Raw genomic sequence first — 20,547 nt, 5'->3', positions numbered from 1 at the left:
CTGATGTGCAGACCAGTAATACTCATTTCACTATTTGGAGAAAATAAGCTGTTTCACATAGGGTTTTTTTTTCCCTTTTGCAGTTAATAGGAGGTTACTTCTTGAAGCATAGAAACATTTTATGTACTAATTTTTATTTAAAACATTTTCCCATCAAAATCATGGTTTTTTCCCCCACCTAAGTCATCAGGGTTGACTGTGAAGCAGGTGTTCCCTAGGCGCGGTTGAATGGGTGACCCGCAGCCTGTGCTGACGACTCACCGCTGTCATTAGGATGATCAGCTCCGGGGCGATTTTCTCAGCCTCCTTGCTGCAGTGCCCTCACTTGTAAACTGGGGAGCACTAGATGGTTGCTTTCTAGGGGCTCCTTCTAGTCTTGTTTATCTCTTCTGGGCTCTAATACAGTAATGAATCTAGGTGGGACCTGTCCTGAGACCCTGGGTGGTGGCTGGGGTGGATTCTCCTGTCAGCTGTCACTTCTCAGGGTAACCATGTTCAGCAGCCACCCCATTCCCCCGGGGATCCCAATCTGTGGTTCTCCACAACTCCAGAAGAACAGAAGATGCCTGACCTCAGCTTAAAAACATATCTAAGTGAAGAACTTCTGGCCTTCCCGTGGACTAAAATCCCTGATATTGTGGCTCCTCTTCTCTCAAATGCTCAGGAGGCTATTGACTTACTTCTGCAATATGTTCAGAATTGTAAACAGTGCAGCAACCCTGCCCTCCAGGAAAGGGGGTTTGCAATTCCTTCATAGTTACAGTAAGCGCCTGGCAAGCTTGTGTTGAAGGCAGTGAACTCAGCATCATGGGAGGTGAAGGACAGTGAGACGTGGCCACAGCTCATGAGAAGAACTAAAGGAAGACTTCACAGACATTTCAAAGCCAGAATGTTAGTGTTTCTTCTTTTTGCTCCTTTCATTTACCCCAAGCTTACCTTTTAATATTTGCAAGGGACCCTCTTAATTCTGGCATTTCTGAGTTGTTGGTATATTAGCTTCCTCTGGCCACTGTAGCAAATTCCCACAAACTGGGTGGCTTAAAACAACAGAAATTTATTCTTTCACAGTTCTAGAGGCCAGAAGTTTGAAATCAAGGATGTGCTCCCTCTGCAGACTTTGGAGAAGAATGAGTTTTTTTGTGTCTTTCAGCTTCATGTGGCTGCCAACACTGCTTGGCTAAATGGCTTGGCTAGAGTGGCCACACCACTCTATGTCTCTCTCTGTCTTCACATGGCCTTCTCCCCTTCTACCTTGTCAGATCTCCCTCTGCCTCTCCCTTATGAGGACACTGGTGATGGCGTTTAGGCCCCATCCAGATAATCCATGATGATATCCCCATCTCATGATCCTTAATAGCATCTGCAAAGACTCTGTGTGTGTGTGTGTGTGTGTGTGTGTGTGATAAGGTAACATCCATAGGCTCCAGGGATTAGCATATCATTGGGGGGGGTGCGTTTTTCAGCCTAACATAACTGGTCCCTACCATCAACTGTCCATAATTCTGTGGTCTTTGATCAGTTTTAATGAGTTTGTAAAACACGTCTATTCTGTGCCAGGCAGTCTGTTAAACACTGAAGACTGAGAAGAAAAAGACACAGCTCCTCCTTCAAGAAGCAATGGATTAGTCAGGGAAACAATATAATATTAAGAGAAATGGGGAAAAGCAACTCCAGGGCCTTAGAGTTATCCAGGATGGATCCTGAAGACTTTAAATTATAGATCAATGTCTATAAGGCCCTGCATACCCTGACCTATACCTACCTCTCTGTCTTTACCTCCTACCTCTCCCCACCTGGCTCACCAAGCCTCCACCAACCTGGCCTCATCCTGTTCCTCATATAAGTCAAGCTCTGCCTCAGGATCTTTGCACTTCCTGTTTCCTTTGCTTGGAATGCAATGTCCCCCCACCCCCACCCCAGTATCCCACAGCTCACCTCCCCACATAACTCTGCTCTGCTGGGTCCTTCTCAGAGACACTCCACCCCCCAACCAAGTACCTTGTCTAAAGTCTACCTTTGCTGCTGGCCCTCTCAGTGACCTCCTCTGCGTTATTTGTGTTCCTAGCACTTACCACAGGGAAGGCGCTTCTGCCTGGGCCATCTCTACCTCCACAAGCATTTTGAGATGTGATAACTAGAATTCCAAGGTCTGAAATGCCTATTATTTTCAGTTTTTACTTCCAGTTCTCTTCCCAAGAATGCATTTAGCCATTTTTTTTATTAGCACAATGGGCTACATTTCAAATGGATTAGAATGGGGTGGGGCCCTTCTATGGGGAATCTGTGAATTTGAGGAACTGATTTTTAGCTGTCCTAATGACTGGTGTGTGTAGGGGGTGGGGCCTACTGGCATTGAGTGGACAGGGGCCAGGGATGCTAAGTGTTCTATAGTGGACAGGACAGTTCTGCCCAGTGAAGAATTTTCTGGTCCCCAATGCCAATAGCACCTCTGTGGAGAAACAATCTTAAGGAAATAGTTGGTATTCAGTTACCAGAATAGTATTTTCAACCTTAACTGATGGCCTTGTTCATCCTATAAGAGTATTCAAATTATTTCTCCCTGAATGCATTCCCTTCTGCTAAACCTGCCCATGTTCCACGGCCCATTCGTGCAGCCCCCTGATATCCTGCAATTCTCCCCCTTTCTCTTGGTAGCACTCTTGTGTCACCTTTAAATCTGGAGGTTTCACTGAGAAGACTCCCTCCTTCAGATTTTGTCTAAATGTTCAATGGATTGAGCCCCAGTTTTGGGCTCAGAGCCTTCCCCCACCCCACCTCCCCCAAACACACACACTATTTTCTCCACCTAGAGAGCCATCCTTTTATTTGCATCCTTTGTTTCCGGCCTCCAAGGCCGGGCTTCCATCCATGACAGAGCTTCCCACACGGTGCCCCATTTTCTTTATTTTAATAGAGCGTTCAGGGTGGGACCTTGTCAAAAGCTTTTTGCAAATGAAAATAAATTACATCTGCTGGTTCCCCTTATCCACAGGCATTTCACCCCTTCAAAGAGCTCTGGTAGATTAAAGGATTTGCTGGATTTGGGGTTTGTATGGTTTCTATGCCCAACTCCTGAATCCTCAGCCAAGAAGCCTGCAATAGGGAGGCCTGAGTTGAAGATGCAGATAAACAAGACTGAAGAAACAGATAAATCTCCGGGACCCCTACGCACTCCGCTGGCCTGCTTTCTCATGCTTTACCTAAAACCTTCTCCAGGACAGTCACCTCACTGGAAATCCTGCCCAGCGACCTGGGATGGATCCCTTGAGCAATCTCCAGGAAGCTGGTTAGGTGAGCTGAGCTCTAGAAGTCTTAAAATGGGAGGATGCCCCTAATTCTTCCAGGTTGAAGGATCTGGAAGCCTGATCTGAGAATTATGAGCATTAAAAAAACAAATACCCCTGGCCAGCGTGGCACAGTTGGTTGGGTGTCATCCTGCAAAGTGAAAGGTCGCTGGTTTGATTCCTGGTCAGGGCACAAGCCTGGGTTGGAGGCCTTGTCCCTGGTTGGGATGCGTTCAAGAGGCAGCCAGTAGATGTTTCTCTCACACATGGATATTTCTCTCCCTCTCATTCTCCCTACCTTCTCCCTCTCTAAAATAAATAAATAAAGTCTTAAAAACAAACAAACAAAAACCCTCTAAGTGATCACATATTGAGCCTCTACTCTGTTCCAGCTTCTTTCCTTTCAGACACATCTTTGTAATCACCATAACAAACCCATAAGGTAAGTGTGATGACCCCCATTTTGCTGTGAGAAAACTGATGCTCGGATGGGTTAAGAAACTTGCTCAAGGTCATACAATCAGTTAGTGGTGGACTGGAATCAAACTGTCTAAGTTAAGTTCTTTCCATTTCCAAAGGAAACAATCAATCCGGGCTCCGCCTACCCTTTTGGAAGGACCAGACACTGGGATCACCTCTGCTGCTACAATTTCCAGTCTCTGTTGGGAATCCTGGAAATCAAATCATTTAATGTCTATCCTTTTAACTGAACCAGACATGCTCAGGAGCATAGCTGAGCCAGGTCCCAGCTCATATTTCTGGTAGACCTGACTCCCTTCTCCTGTCTCAAGATGGCTGAGACCCATTTATGCTGGAAAGCTGTGGCAGCCAAGCCCATCTTGCCTACAGGAGCCAAGAGATCCAAACACTGGAGCCAGACCATTAGTTCAAATCTCTGCTCTACCTACCTGTGATGTCACCTTCAGCAAATTCCTTCCCTGTGTCTCAGTTTCTTCCTCTGTAAAATGGGGATAATACTGCTTACCTCATCAGGTTGTTATGAGTATTATGAGTTAGCAGTTGGTAAAGTCCTTGGAAGAGTGCTCAGCACAGAGCAAGCATTATATAAACGCTTGATGGAAAAAGCGAAGCTCTCTGTCATGCCCGACATGAGGGCCACTCAGGTCATCTCATTTCTCCTGAGCCCTTACTCTCTTTCTGTCCTCTTTCCTCACAAACCCTTAGCCTGTGTCATGTGGTACCTCTGTCCCTGGGACATGCCCTCCCCCACATCCTTACCCTGTGCACTGATTACTGCACCCACCTTCAGGTATTGCGTGTTTTAAGAATTCTTGCAGCACACCAGTGTGCTGTGGTACACCAGTGTTGAAATTCACTGATCTAGGTCACTTCCCTTTCTTTGAAGACATCAGCGCCCGGTTCAGTGTTCATCTCTGACAAAAGCCCTGATGTTGGTTCGGAGTGTCTGTAACACCCAGGTGGACAGCCCATGGAATACCTTGACCTCCTTATCTCCGGTCATCTTCACCTCTGCTTGCCCGCAGAACCACCTCTCCCCGGACCCTCAGTGGGCCTGCCCCCACCCAGAGCTGTTCCACTCTGGAATCCTCAATTCAGACATCTGGTTTGCGAACACAGCCTCTTAAGTTATTCCTCACCACATTTCTTCTATTTTCCTGAACCCTCTGGGCCAGCTCTGTCCAAAAGAACTTTCTGTGATGGTAGAAGTGTTCTCTATTGGCGCTATCCAAATCAGGGGCAATTGAGGACTTGAGCTTTAAATTTTATTTAATTTTATTTCATTCAAGCTGAAATTGAAATAGCTGTGTGTGGTTACTGGCTGTCGGGTTTGAACAGCACAGCTCTAGACCCCTGGCATCTCTATTTCCTCTTCTGTCTGTGACCTGTCTTCACGTCCTTCTCTCTTTAGCTTTGTCTCCATGGTCCATCACATCAGCCACCCTCTTTCCCTTGTCCTCCTGTCCCACCTCCTGGAACAAATCCTCAGCTCTAGATTAATCCCACCATTCTGCTGCTTTCCCTAAGCCTGCACTGGGGGCCACTTTTGGGGGAAGGGGAGGCCTGTGACTTTGCTGGTTTGCATTCTTTCTCGTAGATAGCCAGCAACTTCAATAGGACCTTTATCTGCCCTGCAAACATTATCCTCTCTTCTGTAATGACCCAATTAAGCCTTCTCCCCCATTCCCAGACCTCCAAAGCTCCCACCTGCTCCCTCACTCTCAGCAGGGGGTGCCACTTCCTATCCTGTGGTAACCAGAGAAGCTTTAGAACCACCTGACTGCAAATTTTACAAGGCTGGTGGTATCTGTCTTCAGCCTTTCTCCTTATGCTCCTTCCTCTCAACGTTTAGGCATGTTTAACTAGCCTGATGTTATAAACAACAATAAAAGTCCCAGTCTTCTGTCAATCCCATGTCACCCCATCTATCACTCCATTCCTGACATCACCCTATCTCTTTTCTACCACTTGTTTTCACACCTCTTGAGAGTTGTCTACACTCACTATCTTCCACTTTCTCACCTCCCATTCACTCCATAACCTGCCGCAGTCTGGCTTCTGTCCTTACCACTCCTCTGCCACAACTAGTCAAGGTCACCAGTGATTTCCTTGTAGCTCAATCCAAAGGACTCCTTTCAGATCTTATCTTGACCTTGAAAGCATGTGACCCTGCTCACTGCCCCTCCTTCTCTGAACTTGCTTGTTGGTTTCCAGGACACCTGAGTCTCCTGTTTTCCTCCTTCTATTCTGGCTACTTCAGGTCTTCTTGAAACTGCCACATTCTCCTCTTCCCAAGGTGATCCTTGGGCTCCAGGTAAGGCTGGGTGCCAAGGAGGGGGGCCCCCTCCCTGCACATTCCTTGCAGAAACACCTGGGAATTTGCTTTCTCACCCGACAGCCACGCTGTTGTTTTGAACTCCAGTGTGTGCCATGGATCCCGCTGCTTAGAGCCTGACACGCCTTTGCCGCTGTGTGTTTATAACCCCCACTTTAGAAGCTCTCACGACACTTGGACATCTGTTTTTTTCATTGGTCCCCTCAGAAGGCAGTTGCTTTAGGAAGGGACGCTGACACATTAGGGGGCATTGGGAGAGTGCAGAGTAGTCAGAAAACAATGTCCCACGAGAAACCTTTCAAAGAACCGGGAGTATTTAGCCTAGAAGACCTAACACTGAGGCGTGATGGAGGGCTGATTTCAAAAATTTGAGGAGGGAGAACCTCGGTCTGGGCTGCTGTGTGGAGTTGGAGTCAGACCAGCTGCACAAGTGACAGGGAGGTGGGCTCAAGGAGGCAGACAGGTTCTGCTGTGTCCTAGGGGGTTTTGGACCCCCAGATAAAGGCGAGACCGTCCTGCTCACCAGAACTACCAGAGAAGGTACGCTTAGGCCGAAGGACAGAAATAAAAGTGGCAAGCTCTCTCCCTCAACTCCCTCCAGAAGACCAGAGGCCTGAGCTCCGCTGACAACTTAGAGCTGCCCTCCAGGGAGAGCAGCTGCAACCCTGCTGCCTGCCCGACCCAGGGGGCTGGGGGACAAGTGGGGTGCGCTGGTTTGCCTCCTTCAGTGCATCTTGTCCTGTGTTCTGGTGGGCTCCCATCAGCTTATGTTGTGCGCTAGCCCCACTATTGCCCCCCAGAGCCCACTGCTGGGACTAGGAGGGGGATGTCGTGGAGGGTGATTGCTGGTCACCTCACACTGAGTTCCCTTGTGAGGCCCCCAGGAGAAGTTCCTGTCTGAGTTCAGTGCCGAGAACAGTTGTGACTCTCTTGAGTAACAGGTCTGTTTTTATCTCAGGGACACTGGGAAGTGTGTAGCTGGCATGGTCTCCTTTTCATTTTGGCTGCTGGGTGGGCATGGGGGGGGAGCCCAGGGGCAGACTCGTGGCCCACACACGGGGGACGAGCAGGGCTTTTTCCAGGATGCACTTTAGCTTCACTCCTGTCTCTACTTGGTCTTCCCTCTCGGTTTTTCTTTTTTCTCTTAGCTTTTCTTCTTATTTTGCTATACAAAATGGAGAACATACAAGCAAAAATAAATAAAAGTCACCTTTAATTTCACCATCCAGAGACAACCACAATTAGCAACGCTGTCTTTGTATGCATACTTTTTCAAAAAGAATAAAATGAGAGTGTACTGCGCATAGTGTTTTTTGGACTACAGTGTTATGTAATTGGTTTTTTCACTTTATAATTTTATTAATTAAAATTTTTATTAAATAATTTGAAATTTCTATAATGACCTAGCAATTTAATACTAAGAACAAATGGTTTCTACATCTACTATATGTCTGGCTTTATGTATATTTACATATATATGTGAAAGTATATTCATATAGATTGTATAAGTACAATATGTATACACATATACATAATGTAAGCTATAATATTCATATGTCCACCCATGGATGCTCACAACTTTATGAGGTAGATAGATATCATTGTATCCTTTTTGAAAATGAGGAAAATAAGGCACAGACAGTTGCAAAACTTGCCAGCATCACACTCTGGCTCCAAAGTGTGTGCTCCAAACTGCTAGGCTGCCTTTCATACCATTGGAATTTCACAGTCCATAGTGGTTAAGCATTATGTTCATCTCCTTTCAGCTCACCTTCTAATTTATGATATTTTGCCATGCTTTAAGTACCCTTGTAAGTCACCTGAAATCCTCTCTGCCACAAGGTAAGGCATAAATAACCGGTGTGGAGTGGTAGTGGCACAAGAAGGCAAAGCTGATGTGCTAGGGCAGGGGGGTGGGGAGGATGGGCCCAGGCAGTGGGTCCTGTGGCGGGTGGATCTACTTCCTTGGGCTGGGTGAACTCCTGTGCCTGGAAGAGCTGGCTTGCGCGGCTGTCTTGCAGGGATGCAGGGAAAGGCATTGTTTCAAGACTGAGCTGGGCCAGACCAACCCTGAGGCCCCTTCTTAGAGTCTCAGAGTTTATGAAAATGCCAATAAGACAAAATAAAGCACTTAATGGAGCTAATGCAGCAAGTCAGCTAGTGGGCCAGAACCAGGACCCTGAGCTTTCAACCCAGATCTATTACTAGTAGCAAATAAGCCAACAGAAACTGAGAGTCCCAAACTCTCAGCCCAGTGCCTTTCTTTCCCCAAAGCTCTTTGGCTGCTGCTGCAAGATGGTCAAAGGATGCTGCCGCTGTGCTCAATCCTTTTTAAGGTGGTAGAGAGTGAGGCAAGAAGGAGAAGCTGGGTGGGCCCGAGGACGTCCCATGAAAACACAACTGCGTGGGAGTATCCTTCTGGCAAATGGGAGGAGAGGAAGGAGCCCAGGTCTCTAGCCTTGGATTTCATGTTTACTAGATGGGAGATTTGGACACGTGTCTTCACCTCCTGAGACCTCAGTGACCTCAGCTGCAACGAGGAGTTCATACCTGCTTTGTAAAGCTTTTGTGGGGCTCCCGTGAGGTAGTATGGGGTGCAGCACCCTTTAAAACCCGGGCCAGGAGGTACTATGAGTCTGCCGCTGGGAATCCGGGGAGGCTGGGCTTCCCCCAGACTGAGGCTCCGGAGACCTGTCCAGAGGGGCGCTGGCCGGTGCCTGGGTGCTGTCCCGCATCTCTTCTTGCTCACCTCAGTTGCCCCGGCAAGAAAGCAGCCAGGTTCAGGGCAGGCCCATCGCACAGTGACAACCGTGGGTGTGTGCATGTGTGTGAGTGCGTGTGCGTGTGTGTGTGTGTGGAGGGGGCGTTACGGAGCAGCAGCCTGTTCTCGCCGGACCCCAGAGGCTTCGGCGGGAGGGGTAAGCAGGCGGAGGCTCTGTCCCCGGAGCTCGTGACTCCGGGCTCTTTGCGGACAGGGGCACCGCGCTGTACGCGGTGCCAACGGGGCCATCAGTCTGGGTTAGAGGAAGGCCCGACCTCAGCGCTGCAAAGAAAACAAACACAGATGTGTTTGGATGGGACCCTGAGGGAGAAAATCGTCCCCTCCCCCACCCCCGCCCCCGCCCGCGAGCTCCCGGAGGCGTGGGGCCGGCGGAAACCCGCGAGGCTCGCGGGGCAGCGCGGGGCCGGGGCGAGGCTGACCGTCCCGGGCCGGCCCCTCCTCCCCCCGAGGGGTGCGCGCGGGCCCAGCCCCCTCTCCGGGGTTTCCCCGGGCGCTCTTCTCGCTTTCTCTTTGTCTTTGCTCTGCTTTCTCGGGCTCCCGGGTTCCCACCCGGTCGTGTTCTCTGCACTCTCCGCGACCCGGGCCGGCTCCGTTTAACTTTCTTCTTTCCCGGGGTGAAAACTTTGCTCGCAGGCGGCGGTTGCTCGCCGACGTTATTGGCCGGCGCCCCGCCCGGCGGTCCCGCCCCCCGCCCCCGCGCTCCCCTCCGCCCCCCACTCCCCGCGGAGCGGCGGCGGCGGCGGCGGCGGCGGAGCCCTCGGAGGCGTGCGTGCGTGTGTGTGAGTGAGTAAGCGCCAGCGGGCGTGAGTGAGTGTGCGCCCCGGGCGCGGGCTGGGCAGCACTCGGGCCGCGGCGGGAGACGGGCGGCCGCCTCGTCACTCGGGAGGGAGAGTCGGCGCAGCGGCGGGGCCGGGGCCGGGGCTGGGTAGCGGCGGCCGCGCCGGGCATGGAGTTGGCAAGCCCGCGCTGAGGCAGGACGCGTCTGCTGGCTGCGAGCGAGAGGCTTTAGCTGTGCGGCGTGCGGGCTCCCCGGCCGGGGCCGGAGCCTGGCAAACTTTTCTTTCTCTTTTGCCCTCTCCAGAGGTAAAGTCCCGAATGTGGAGTCTCCGGCGGGGACGGGATCTGGGGCACCGGAGAGGGATCCCAGGTTGCAGGAGGAAGGGGCGCGGGTCATGCGGGGTTGGGGGCCCCCGCGCTCTTCTGCACCCGAGTCTTGGGGTGCCAGGCGGGCTCGCTGAGGCCAGACCGGCGCGGGCATGACCCTCGGGCGGCGTGGAGGCGGTGGTGGCTGGGCAGCCGAGCGTTAGCCCGCGGTCCCGGTTCTCCGCTCAGCCGGGGAGAAGCGCGGGCAATTCTTGCTTGGGGGGCCCCCCGGATTCGCCTTCCTCTGCGAGGCGGGCAGTCGGGCGCGGGGTTGGTGCTGGAGAAGCTGGGCGTTCGCCCGCGCCCCGGCTCTTTGCCCCGCGGGGGATGGAGGGCGCGGGGCGGGCTGGCTGAGCACAGCTCCCCTCTCTCCGCAGGCGCCTTCTGCGGCGGGCAGACGACTCCTCGGCGCGGCGGGGCCGGGGCAAGCTGGACGCAGCATGATGCACGCAGTGTGGGAGGCGCTGGCAGCGCTGGCGGCGGTGGCTTGCCTGGTGGGCGCGGTGCGCGGCGGGCCGGGGCTCAGCATGTTCGCGGGCCAGGCGGCGCAGCCGGACCCCTGCTCGGATGAGAACGGCCATCCCCGCCGCTGCATCCCGGACTTTGTCAACGCGGCCTTCGGCAAGGACGTGCGCGTGTCCAGCACCTGCGGCCGGCCGCCGGCGCGCTACTGCGTGGTGAGCGAGCGGGGCGAGGAGCGGCTGCGCTCCTGCCACCTCTGCAACGCTTCCGACCCCAAGAAGGCGCACCCGCCTGCCTTCCTCACCGATCTCAACAACCCGCACAACCTGACGTGCTGGCAGTCCGAGAACTACCTGCAGTTTCCGCACAATGTCACGCTCACGCTGTCGCTGGGCAAGAAGTTCGAGGTGACTTACGTGAGCCTGCAGTTCTGCTCTCCAAGGCCCGAGTCCATGGCCATCTACAAGTCTATGGACTACGGGCGCACGTGGGTGCCCTTCCAGTTCTACTCCACGCAGTGCCGCAAGATGTACAACCGGCCGCACCGAGCGCCCATCACCAAGCAGAACGAGCAGGAGGCGGTGTGCACGGACTCGCACACGGACATGCGCCCGCTCTCGGGCGGCCTCATCGCGTTCAGCACGCTGGACGGGCGGCCCTCGGCGCACGACTTCGACAACTCGCCGGTGCTGCAGGACTGGGTCACGGCCACCGACATCCGCGTGGCCTTCAGCCGCCTGCACACCTTCGGCGACGAGAATGAGGACGACTCGGAGCTGGCGCGCGACTCGTACTTTTATGCGGTGTCCGACCTGCAGGTGGGTGGCCGCTGCAAGTGCAACGGACACGCGGCCCGCTGCGTGCGCGACCGCGATGACAGCCTGGTGTGCGACTGCAGGCACAACACGGCGGGTCCCGAGTGCGACCGCTGCAAACCCTTTCACTACGACCGGCCCTGGCAGCGCGCCACCGCCCGCGAGGCCAACGAGTGCGTGGGTGAGTGGAGCGTCGCGGGGGTGCGGGCGGCGGTGGGGACCCGGGTGGTTGCTCTCGGGCCTCGCAGCCACGAGTTCTCTGGAGCGTCAGCGGCAGCCGCAGCCTCAGGATCATCCGTTGTGGTATTGCCGCGGGGATGGTGGGAGGTGCGTTCCGGGATGTAGTGGGCCCACGGGGGCAGAGAGCACGACCATTCGCTGGCGTGGCGCTGGCCGTAGAGTCTCTGGTTTGCACCCGATACACCTTGTGAAGCCAAGCAGAAGCGCGAGAAATGCCACGGGGAGAGGGTTTTGCAGAAAATTTGCCAACTGGTCCCTCTAACCTGGATCCAAACGCAAACTCATTGCCTAACCCTTAGTTTAGCGGGTCCCTGTGATCCACCTCCACCCCCGCCCCCCCCAGGGCTGCAGCTGGGTGAGCGGTTGGGGATCCCGGCCGCTTCCCGGGAAGTTGCGGCCCCCCCAACCGTAAATCCCTTGGGAGATGGCAGAGGGATTTGCAGTTTGGGGCCAGTTCTGTACCCAACGAATTGTCTTTTATCGTTTGAAAAACAATTTTTTTTTCTTTCGGACAGCGTGTGTTTGTGTTAGCAAAAGAATGATGTGATTTAAATTACTATCTACAGATTACAAAGAAGAGTTCAATAATTTTAAACCAATTCAGTTCTGGTTCAAAAAAGAAGTATTCCAGAATTTTTTGTTAGTGTCAGAGTTTGGTGCAGTTACACAGTTTTGAATTAACTAAAGGTCCAGTTTCTCACTTTTTAATTGGGTTTCAGTTCCTGAAAGAGAAAACTGACAAAAACCGGCACTGGGGAATACGTCGTGTCAGAAACGAGGCTTAAAAAAATGGATACCTTTTATTTCTGAATCGCACAGTTTTGCTGCTGTAGAAACTTTCAGACACCAGTTTCTCCTGCACCGGGTGGGGAGGAGGGGCAGATAGTAAGGCAACACTTTACTCTTCCAGGATGAGAAGTAAATTTCCAAACCCATCATTTTTGTTTCAATGAAAATTATTTAGTTTGTCAAGTGCCATTTGGTGTGCATCTTTCGTGAACACACAGATTTTCCCTCCGCCTCTCCCCACCCCCCAGGCAGCCAGTGCGAGTCTGCAGCGGCTTCGCCTTCCGCGGCGCATTGCCGTTTGCTGGTCCCCACAAACACACGTTTCGAGGTCTGGTTCTGATTAATTGTGTCATGTTGTTGTCGAATAGTTTGTGCCTCATGGACTGCGGATGCAGACTTTTGAGCAATCGAATGGAAAACATGTCTTGGAGAGCCGGGTCGCGGTGAGGCCCAGCAGGGCCTCCCGTTGCATGGCGGGGCCTCCATTTTTGCACTCAGTGTGTCCCGAGTTGCAGATGTAATTGTTCTCTTCCCTGGTTTTAGAGACGGAGCTGGTTGTGGGTTTGACGAGAGTTTGCAGGATTCCCCAGTGAGATAGTAGCTATACCCGGAATTAGTGCTCTTTGAGAATAAAATTCCTTTGATCTGGTCGAGTTCTTCAGAAATGTTGGTTTTTCCCATCTCTTCCCCTTTTCTCCCTTTCCTCTGTTCTTTTCTTCCTTTTGTGCGGAAAAACCCTGTATTGACATTCCAAGGGCCTCCCAGGGTTTTGCTATCAGTTTGAGTTTGTGTATGCAAGTATGAAAGATACCTTTGAATTGTCACCAGCAGGGTCTAATTGGACAAATGCAAGTGAATACACTGAAGCAAATAAACTGGACTTGGTAACATTTCACTGGTTTGAAGATCCCTCTCAGTGTTGGGTTTGTTCAGATTTGTCAGCCACCCCTACCTCTCCCTGTACTTCTGAGACAGAACCCACATTTGCTGTGATACTGGTTATGCACTTGAGGTAACCTCTGTTGTTTAGGATTTTGTCTTTTGTTAGAAGCACTAACTGTGCACAAATTGGATGGGCCGTTTTTTTTTAGTCCAAATTGAGCAATCAACATATTAACTAAATGTAATTAGTAAGCCTTTTTGCTCAAAAAGTTTAATTAGGCCTAATAAGTACATAATCTACATGACAAATAATAGGCTAACAATATTTTCTGTTTTTTACTGAAGTTATTTTAATTCCCAGTAGCGAAAGAATCTTTAAATTTTGCCAATTACTCAGTCATGTTGTAAAAGCAAAGCCAATTCAACTTACTAACTTTGTTAGAGTTATTTCTAGTTTCCTTTATGTATAGACGTCCTCACGCCTTGCAGATGCAGCCGGGAAAGTGAAGTGGAAGTTTCCCTAAAGTCTAAATGGAAGCCGCAGTGATTTTTCCATCATTCTGCAGAAGAGAAAGCCAGCAAAGACAATTTAAAAGTGATTTACAATGAAAGGTCGAGCTTTTTACGAACAGGCCTGCGGTGGAGACGCGTGAATGAGTTAGTGTTTGACAGGTGTTCTGAGAGACGACAGGGCCCTGTGCTAGGAAAAAGCGTTAATAAATCCTCCAAACACTAACTTTTGTACTATCAGCGGCTCAGATTTTCCCCCAACATAATCCTAGCTTGTGAATTTCACACTGATGACATACAAAGCCAAGCTACCCAGATTATTTACAACTAAGGCAAAGTAAAGAACTGTTTATATTCTTTATTCCAAAAATCAGTCTTGATAAAAAATAAAACACCGTCACAGTGCTAGTCTGTCTTTGCCTTTTAAAATGAAACATGATTAAGAATAGACTGAAGTGGTACCCTTCTCCAGGTTACCCCAATGCCTAAAACTCTGAAAAACTGTTTGCTACCATTTCACTAAATGGCTCTTCTCCACAGGGCCAGGATACTTTCAGATGAGTAAAAAATGCATATATCCTATAGGTTTCCTTTGGTCCAGCTTTCTTTTTGGTGGTGTTTCAAGGTTGAGTTCTCTATGGAATAAATGTGAACCTTTGTAAAACCCAATTTTATTTTAAATGCAATTTTGGGTTTCTTCTGGGAAAAAAAAACCCTCAAAACAATATGAAAGACAAGACTATGTATAATGTTACAGCCTTGACAGCTCTCCGTGGAATAACTAAATACTTTCTTCCGCCCATATGTATCAGCAGTGTTCACATGCTTTTATACACATGTGCACTTACATTCATGGTGTAAAGAAGCATCCATGCATGGTGTGGGGGGGTGCATTCAAGGGAAAATGCATGAACAGTTTTAAACCACCTGGGTTGCTAGGCCCTTTTTTCTCCCTTCCCTTTTTCCCCCCAGAAAGAGCATCTGAAGACCATATTGTGTTTCATAAATTATTGACATCAGTTTTAATCAGTGTCCCCCTGACGTCGGAGCTGTGTTAGTATTTAGTGCCTGACTAAGCATGCTGTTTAATCTTACTGTGGGGATGTCAGCGTGAACCCCTGCCTGGTTTGTGACAGGGTGAGCTTGTGAAAACTCGTTTTGCGACTCACTCTATGGTGTTCGTTGCCCAGCTGAAACCCAAAACCCACACAAAAGACACCTCTGCAAGATGAGCACGGTGCTGGGCTGGCCTCCTGGGGTCGTGGGTACCTGCCACATAATGCCCAGAATTGTTTAAACATGGTTTCAGGAGGGGGGTTTTCATGCTGTAAATGGCCCTAGTGTCTGGGCCTACCATCGTCCCCAGCAAGAGAAGGAGGCAAGGTCATGTTGGTGGTGTTGCTGTGGGAAATCCAATGCCCCACTAAAGACTCCTACAAAATCAGAGGGCTCGCGTTGTTTGCTGCCTAGTCTGGAGTCTGGCACAGAGCTGTGCATCAGTGAATGTTTTTATAGTCATAGTAATTATTATAATGATTGTCATTGTGATGATTAACTCCCAAGGGCTTATTTTTTGCCGAGCGCTCCCATTACTTTAGTCATTTAATCATTATGCCTATGGTAATAATAAGCACTGACATTGTCTTTATTTAACAGGTGAGGAAACCATAACCTAGAGACATTAGTGGTTTACCCAAAGGCCTGTTAGTACTAGCTATTAGTACTACACGTAGCTAGTAGGTGGTGGAGCTGGAGCTCCACCCTGACATTGTGCCTCCATTACCTCCTCTGTGCAGGCATCCCATGCATCCCATGGACTAGATGGGTGGGAGAGTGGCAGCCACACATCCGCGAATAGGACAAGAGTTGGCACAGCCTGTTACTTCTTGATAAAACAGGTGGTTTCCGTGTTATATTACCCAATACTGTGTTATGTTATTATATGTATTGTGTTGATACATGCTCAAATATGAGATTATGTATGATAAGTTGCCCTTTGTTTTAGCCATCAGGCTAGTGGGAGCTGGGAGTTAGGAATGTGAGCGAAAAGGCTTTCCGCGCTCTCTCGTGGGGGCTCCGTGGGCACAGGCGCTGCCGACAGCCAAGGCTGTCTTGATTCCAGGGACTGTGATCTCTCTCGGTGGTGGTAAAACAGAGGTCATAGTCAGAAAATCCTCCTGAACCGAGGCCTTCTCCTTTCTCCCTGATGCTTGGATTCCCTTTGCTTCTCTGGAACATACTGAAAAAAAAAAGAAAAAGAAAGAAAGTCTAGGCAGTGGTTTAGAAGTGGTGTTGTTAAAGAGAGGAGGTTAGTGGCATATCCTGGTCCCCAGTGCTGTGCTGGTGGGGGCAACTTTTGTGCGTCAGCAGCACAGGGCTGTCATTTACCCCTGCTGGCCCCATGGCAGTTGGAGTGAGGGTCTTTCCTGGGCTCTCATTAGCACCCTGGGGCGGGTGGCTGCTCCCTCCAGTCTGCAGAGAAGAGAAATGGAGGGGTGTCGGGGGATCCCCGTGGGGCGGGTCTCTGCACTCCCAGGCCCTGCCAGACTCTCCTTTGGCCCTGCCCAGACTTCTCCCTGACCTCCTCCTGCAGAAAAATGAGATCCTCGGAAAAGTATTTGAGACTTCACGTCCAGAGAAAATATTGGAAAGGCAGTGGGTTGAAATTCAAATGTTCCCTGGAAGGAATCCCCTCATTTTCTGCTCACAGCTGGTATCGATATTTCCTTCTTGAGATGAGTTGTGCTTTTCATTAAGTAGATTTTTTGTCTTGGGATTAAACCAACATTGTATTCTTAATAGACTTTTATGTTTACACTTCAAAAGTCCACTGGGTTGGTATTCGTGTTATCTTGATGGCTTCTATAGTTTCTGCTGTGCACACTGGCCTCACCAAAATAAATGGCTCTCCAGGGAACTGGATTATAAAACAGCCTTATCTGTCGATGCACAAGTACGGATGTTTTGTGAGCCAGTATTTTTTCCTTTCTTTTAGAAATGACAGTCATCCCATGCGTTTCTGCAGTGCCTGAAATGAGTGGGAGACCAGAGGTGTAGGAGGGCTTATAAAACACTCAGGATTTAAGCCCAATACTTGCAAAGCAGCCCACAGCAGTTTGCCTGTCGTCTGGAAAGACACACATCAGCCCTTGTGGTCTCCATAGCCATGGAGGGTGTGGCACTGGCTGGGGTGGCTGGGGAGCTGCAGACTTTAGACCGTCAGTCCGTGGTGGTTGTCAGGCTGCATCCTGAAAACAGACTACAAACCCTACTCAATGCCAGGCATTGTACTAGGTGCTTTATATGTGCTTTGTTTCAATTAATCAGATTGCCACAAGGAACGGAAGCTTTTCAAAAACAGATGTCCCTGCCACCAAAGGGCAGTCTTTACACAGACTGAATTAAGTGCGGACAGGTCTGCAGGGCACATCTTGGCTTATTCAGTGACAGACACCACTGCGCGCACAGAGAGTGGGGGCTGGGGGGATCAGTGGTGCTTGTTCTGAAGGCTGATCCATGTAAAAGCTGTGTCCTATTGTAAACAGCTCTGAGGCACGGTATTTTTGCAGAGCGCCTGAAATACGTGAGCTGCCTGGGACAGTCCTCCGGACACAGGGCCGTCAGAGGTCGTGCTGGCTGACTGCTGTCCTGAGGTTTGACTGGCGTAGCACAGCACCGTGCTACAGCATTGCATCCCCACGTTCTCGTTTCAATGATGCATCTCTATTGTAACCTCAGAATTAAATTTTAATCTGCCTTCGGAACGTGGTGTAATTTATGTGAATTTTCCCTTCATGTCCGGAGTCAGAGACCCATTTCAGTCAACAGGCCTTTGCCGGTAGAGATCATGTTCCCTTCCCACCCCAGCCTCTGGGACACCTCAGCTCGGGGAGTGTTCAGCCCTGGCTACGCCACGTTGTGTCAGTTCTACCCTCTGTCGGGGAGAAGGAACGGTGGTCCTGTGGCGGAGGAGATGTGGAATGCCTCTCCTCCGAGCTCTCCCCTTCGGACACTTTGGTGCCTGTCCCGGGCCTCCTTGGCGATGGACATTTCTATCAGAGGCATCTGCCGGCACTTGGAGAACAAGGGAAGGTGAGCCGAGGGGACAGGTGTCCAGGAGTTCTGCCAAGAAATGGAGAAGTGTGCTCTGCCTTTTCCTGTGTTAGGGTCATGCCTGCGGGTCACGGATCCTTCTGCCTTGGGATTAGCATAGTAGCTACAGTTTGGTCAAAGTGAGTTCATGTTGCAGTGTTTTTATACCTGTAAAGAAGACCCAGAAGAAAGATGTCTCTGTAGGTATGGTAGACTTCAGGCTTTTGAAAGCGGTTGGCTTTCCAGAGAGCAGAGAAAATTTGTTGGGTGAGAACACTGGAGGGCAGAAAGTAACACCCTAGTTCATTATATCGACTGTGACGGAGCCTTCCCAACTCGGCCGGAGCCTGGAGAAGATGCTGCAGATCCGTGTGAGGCAGGGCTCAGGCCCAGCCTGTGTGAGGTGCTGGGCCTCTTCAGTCAGGCGTGTTTTGTTGGGGGCCTGTCCCTGCCTCCTCCTTGGCTGCTGCTGTTGCTAAATTTTCTAGGTTTTTCCTCAGTCCTTTTCTGCCTACAGGTGAGAGATTATGGGTTGTCATGTCCCATTTCTACCCATTCCAGAGTCTTTGCTCCTGCTTTAGACCATGTGTAACACCCCAGGGATCTTTAAAGGGGCTGGATAAGAATAACTGAGTTCTAGGCAACAAGGGAATGAGATACCTTTCTTAGTTTCTGGGGGCCTGTATATTGGGCTGTATTCCATATTTGAGGTCCCCCAGCGACGCACACTTCCTGTCTGCCTGTTGATGAGTGTCAGTGTTTGCAGTGGCTGGGGGCGAGTGCTTAGTAGGTGTGCTGCCACTCTCTAGTTCTGAAACCAGGGCAGACATTGCTAATCAATCACAGCACTCTTTCCTCCTAAGTCCAGAAATGGTCTTAAGGCCTTGGAATCCTTCTCCATATAATACCCTAGGCAGCCATTACTACTTACTCAGAATTAGGCTAAGAGATAAAAACCATGTGTCATTTTCAGTCTCGGAAGACTTCCCCTGCCGCCCCAGCCAGCAGACAAGGATGTGTACCCTGTAGGCAGATGTCGCTGGAGCGTTCAGTGGTCAGGTGGCTCTGCTGGCACTGGCATGCGGAGAAGTGCGACGTGGGTGCCCTCCCTCAGGTGGAGTGCGCTCTCACCTGGGAGGTTCTGCGTGTGGAAGGGTGAATACTTGCACTCATCATGAACATGGGTGGGCCCCCAGAGTGAGGAAATTTGCCAAATGCCCAGGATGCTAGGGAGGCACTGAGGGTCTCGGAGCAGGTGTTTGATTTGGCTACTGTATTACGGGAGAATTGGAGTGTGGTTTGCTTCATGTTTCTCCTGCATTTGTTCTGTCGTGGTGTTTTGTTTTCTTCCATGCCAAGATTGTCTAGAGACCACAGTTCCTTGGAAAGGGGGTCTCCTGGGAGTGGCCGCTCCGGGGTTCCTGCGGCAGTCCCCTGGACTGGGAGAGCGCCACACTGCCCCCAAACGTGACCTACTTGGCTCGGGTTCCCTCTCCCCTGCACGAGGATTTTCCACCTGAGGAGGTGGGCCCCTGACCCCAGGCCGTGTCTCTGTGGCACCGAGACACGGGCACTCTGCGAAGTCCCTTCCCTGAGAGCTCTGCTTCCACTTGGGCCGGCACAGAAAGTGCTGAACAATAGCCACTCCAACCCCAGCATGAAAAAGGAAACACATTGTGTTTACAGATACAGAATTTGGCATAAGAAACATGAAAGTACCTTTGGGTTGGGCGCCCCAGGGCAGGGCTGTTGGACACCGGCCCCCCTGCTCTGAGTCCTGCGGCCAACTTGTTTCCTCTGCTGGAAGCCAGGCCTCCGAGGTGGGCAGGCTGCTCTCAGCCAGCTCTTGGTTCCCAGACCCAGCCCTGTCTCACTTCGTGGCTCAGACCTGGAGAGGTCCACGGGGAGAAAGTGCTCGGCCTTCCCAGCTGCCCCGAGGGAGGAAATTGCTCCTCACTCCAGTCCGTAGAAATCGATCCTTGTTAACCCGCGTGGTCAGGCAGACGAGCCACCCCGATGCGCAGGAATGCTAGGGAGGGAAGGTCTGGGCGCTCTTCCCTGTGTTTCTCACCCTCTTTGTGGTTGGAACCAGATTTGACAGCTGGGGTTTTTGTTTTTGTTATTGTTGTTGGGTGGTGGTTTTTGTTTTTAAATCAAAGATCTTTGAAGAAGAATAAGATCCAGTGAAAGTGAAAAGCATGTATGGCTATTTCTGATCCATAGGAAATAGTGCTAAAAACAAGGTCAGAGAGCCTGGCATTTTATTTAATAATGTATGAAATACCAAGATGCACGCGTCAGGGGTGCGGGTGAGAGCCCCGCTGCAGCCTGGGGCTGCCTGGGTTAGACCTGGCTCCACCTGCAGCCTGAGAGCTTGGGCACCTTATTTGCTCTGGGCGTTCACTGTCTCATCGTCTTGGCAGCCGTCATCAGGACCACGTTGGTATATGATGAAGGATGGGAACTGGGAGGAGCCCTTGCATTTTTCTTTGGAGGGGCTCAGCGGAGGGAGTAGGAAGGACACCCGAGGCAAAGTGCTCGTCCTCAACGTTGGGCTTTTGTCAGCCTCCATCTCTGTAGCTCTCTTCCAGTCACATGCTCTGTGCGGAACACGTCACAGGTACCACCTCGTTCAGTCCTCGTAAGGCCCTTACGGGTTCTGTTGTTATTCAGCAAACCTCTTTGTCGAGGGGAACACGCACACGTAGAATCACATGGATCATAGGCACCCAG

At 50.9% G+C, this 20,547-nt stretch overlaps 1 protein-coding gene across 5 annotated transcripts in view; it reads left to right on the top strand.

Annotated features, from left to right (window-relative positions):
* NTN1 (netrin 1) overlaps nucleotides 1-20,547 on the top strand; it is a 192,747-nt gene that overhangs the window by 5,274 nt on the left and 166,926 nt on the right. Inside the window, exons 1-2 of one of the 5 annotated variants that reach the window (XM_037164960.2) lie at nucleotides 5,997-6,078; nucleotides 10,402-11,482. In XM_037164960.2, coding sequence (XP_037020855.1) covers nucleotides 10,465-11,482 — 1,018 coding nt within the window. In that variant the 5' untranslated portion in view covers nucleotides 5,997-6,078; nucleotides 10,402-10,464. Of the gene's footprint in view, nucleotides 1-5,996; nucleotides 6,079-9,614; nucleotides 9,665-9,733; nucleotides 9,965-10,401; nucleotides 11,483-20,547 lie in introns of those variants that run through there. The other 4 variants (XM_053672681.1, XM_053672682.1, XM_037164959.2 and 1 more) reach the window with 4 other exon arrangements.

The sequence above is a fragment of the Artibeus jamaicensis genome, unplaced genomic scaffold, assembly GCF_021234435.1.
Source record: "Artibeus jamaicensis isolate MK-2021 breed Jamaican fruit bat unplaced genomic scaffold, CSHL_Jam_final contig_781, whole genome shotgun sequence".
Classification (NCBI taxonomy): domain Eukaryota; kingdom Metazoa; phylum Chordata; class Mammalia; order Chiroptera; family Phyllostomidae; genus Artibeus; species Artibeus jamaicensis.
Note: the sequence above shows the minus strand (reverse complement) of the source record. Positions and strands in the feature narration are given on the sequence as shown.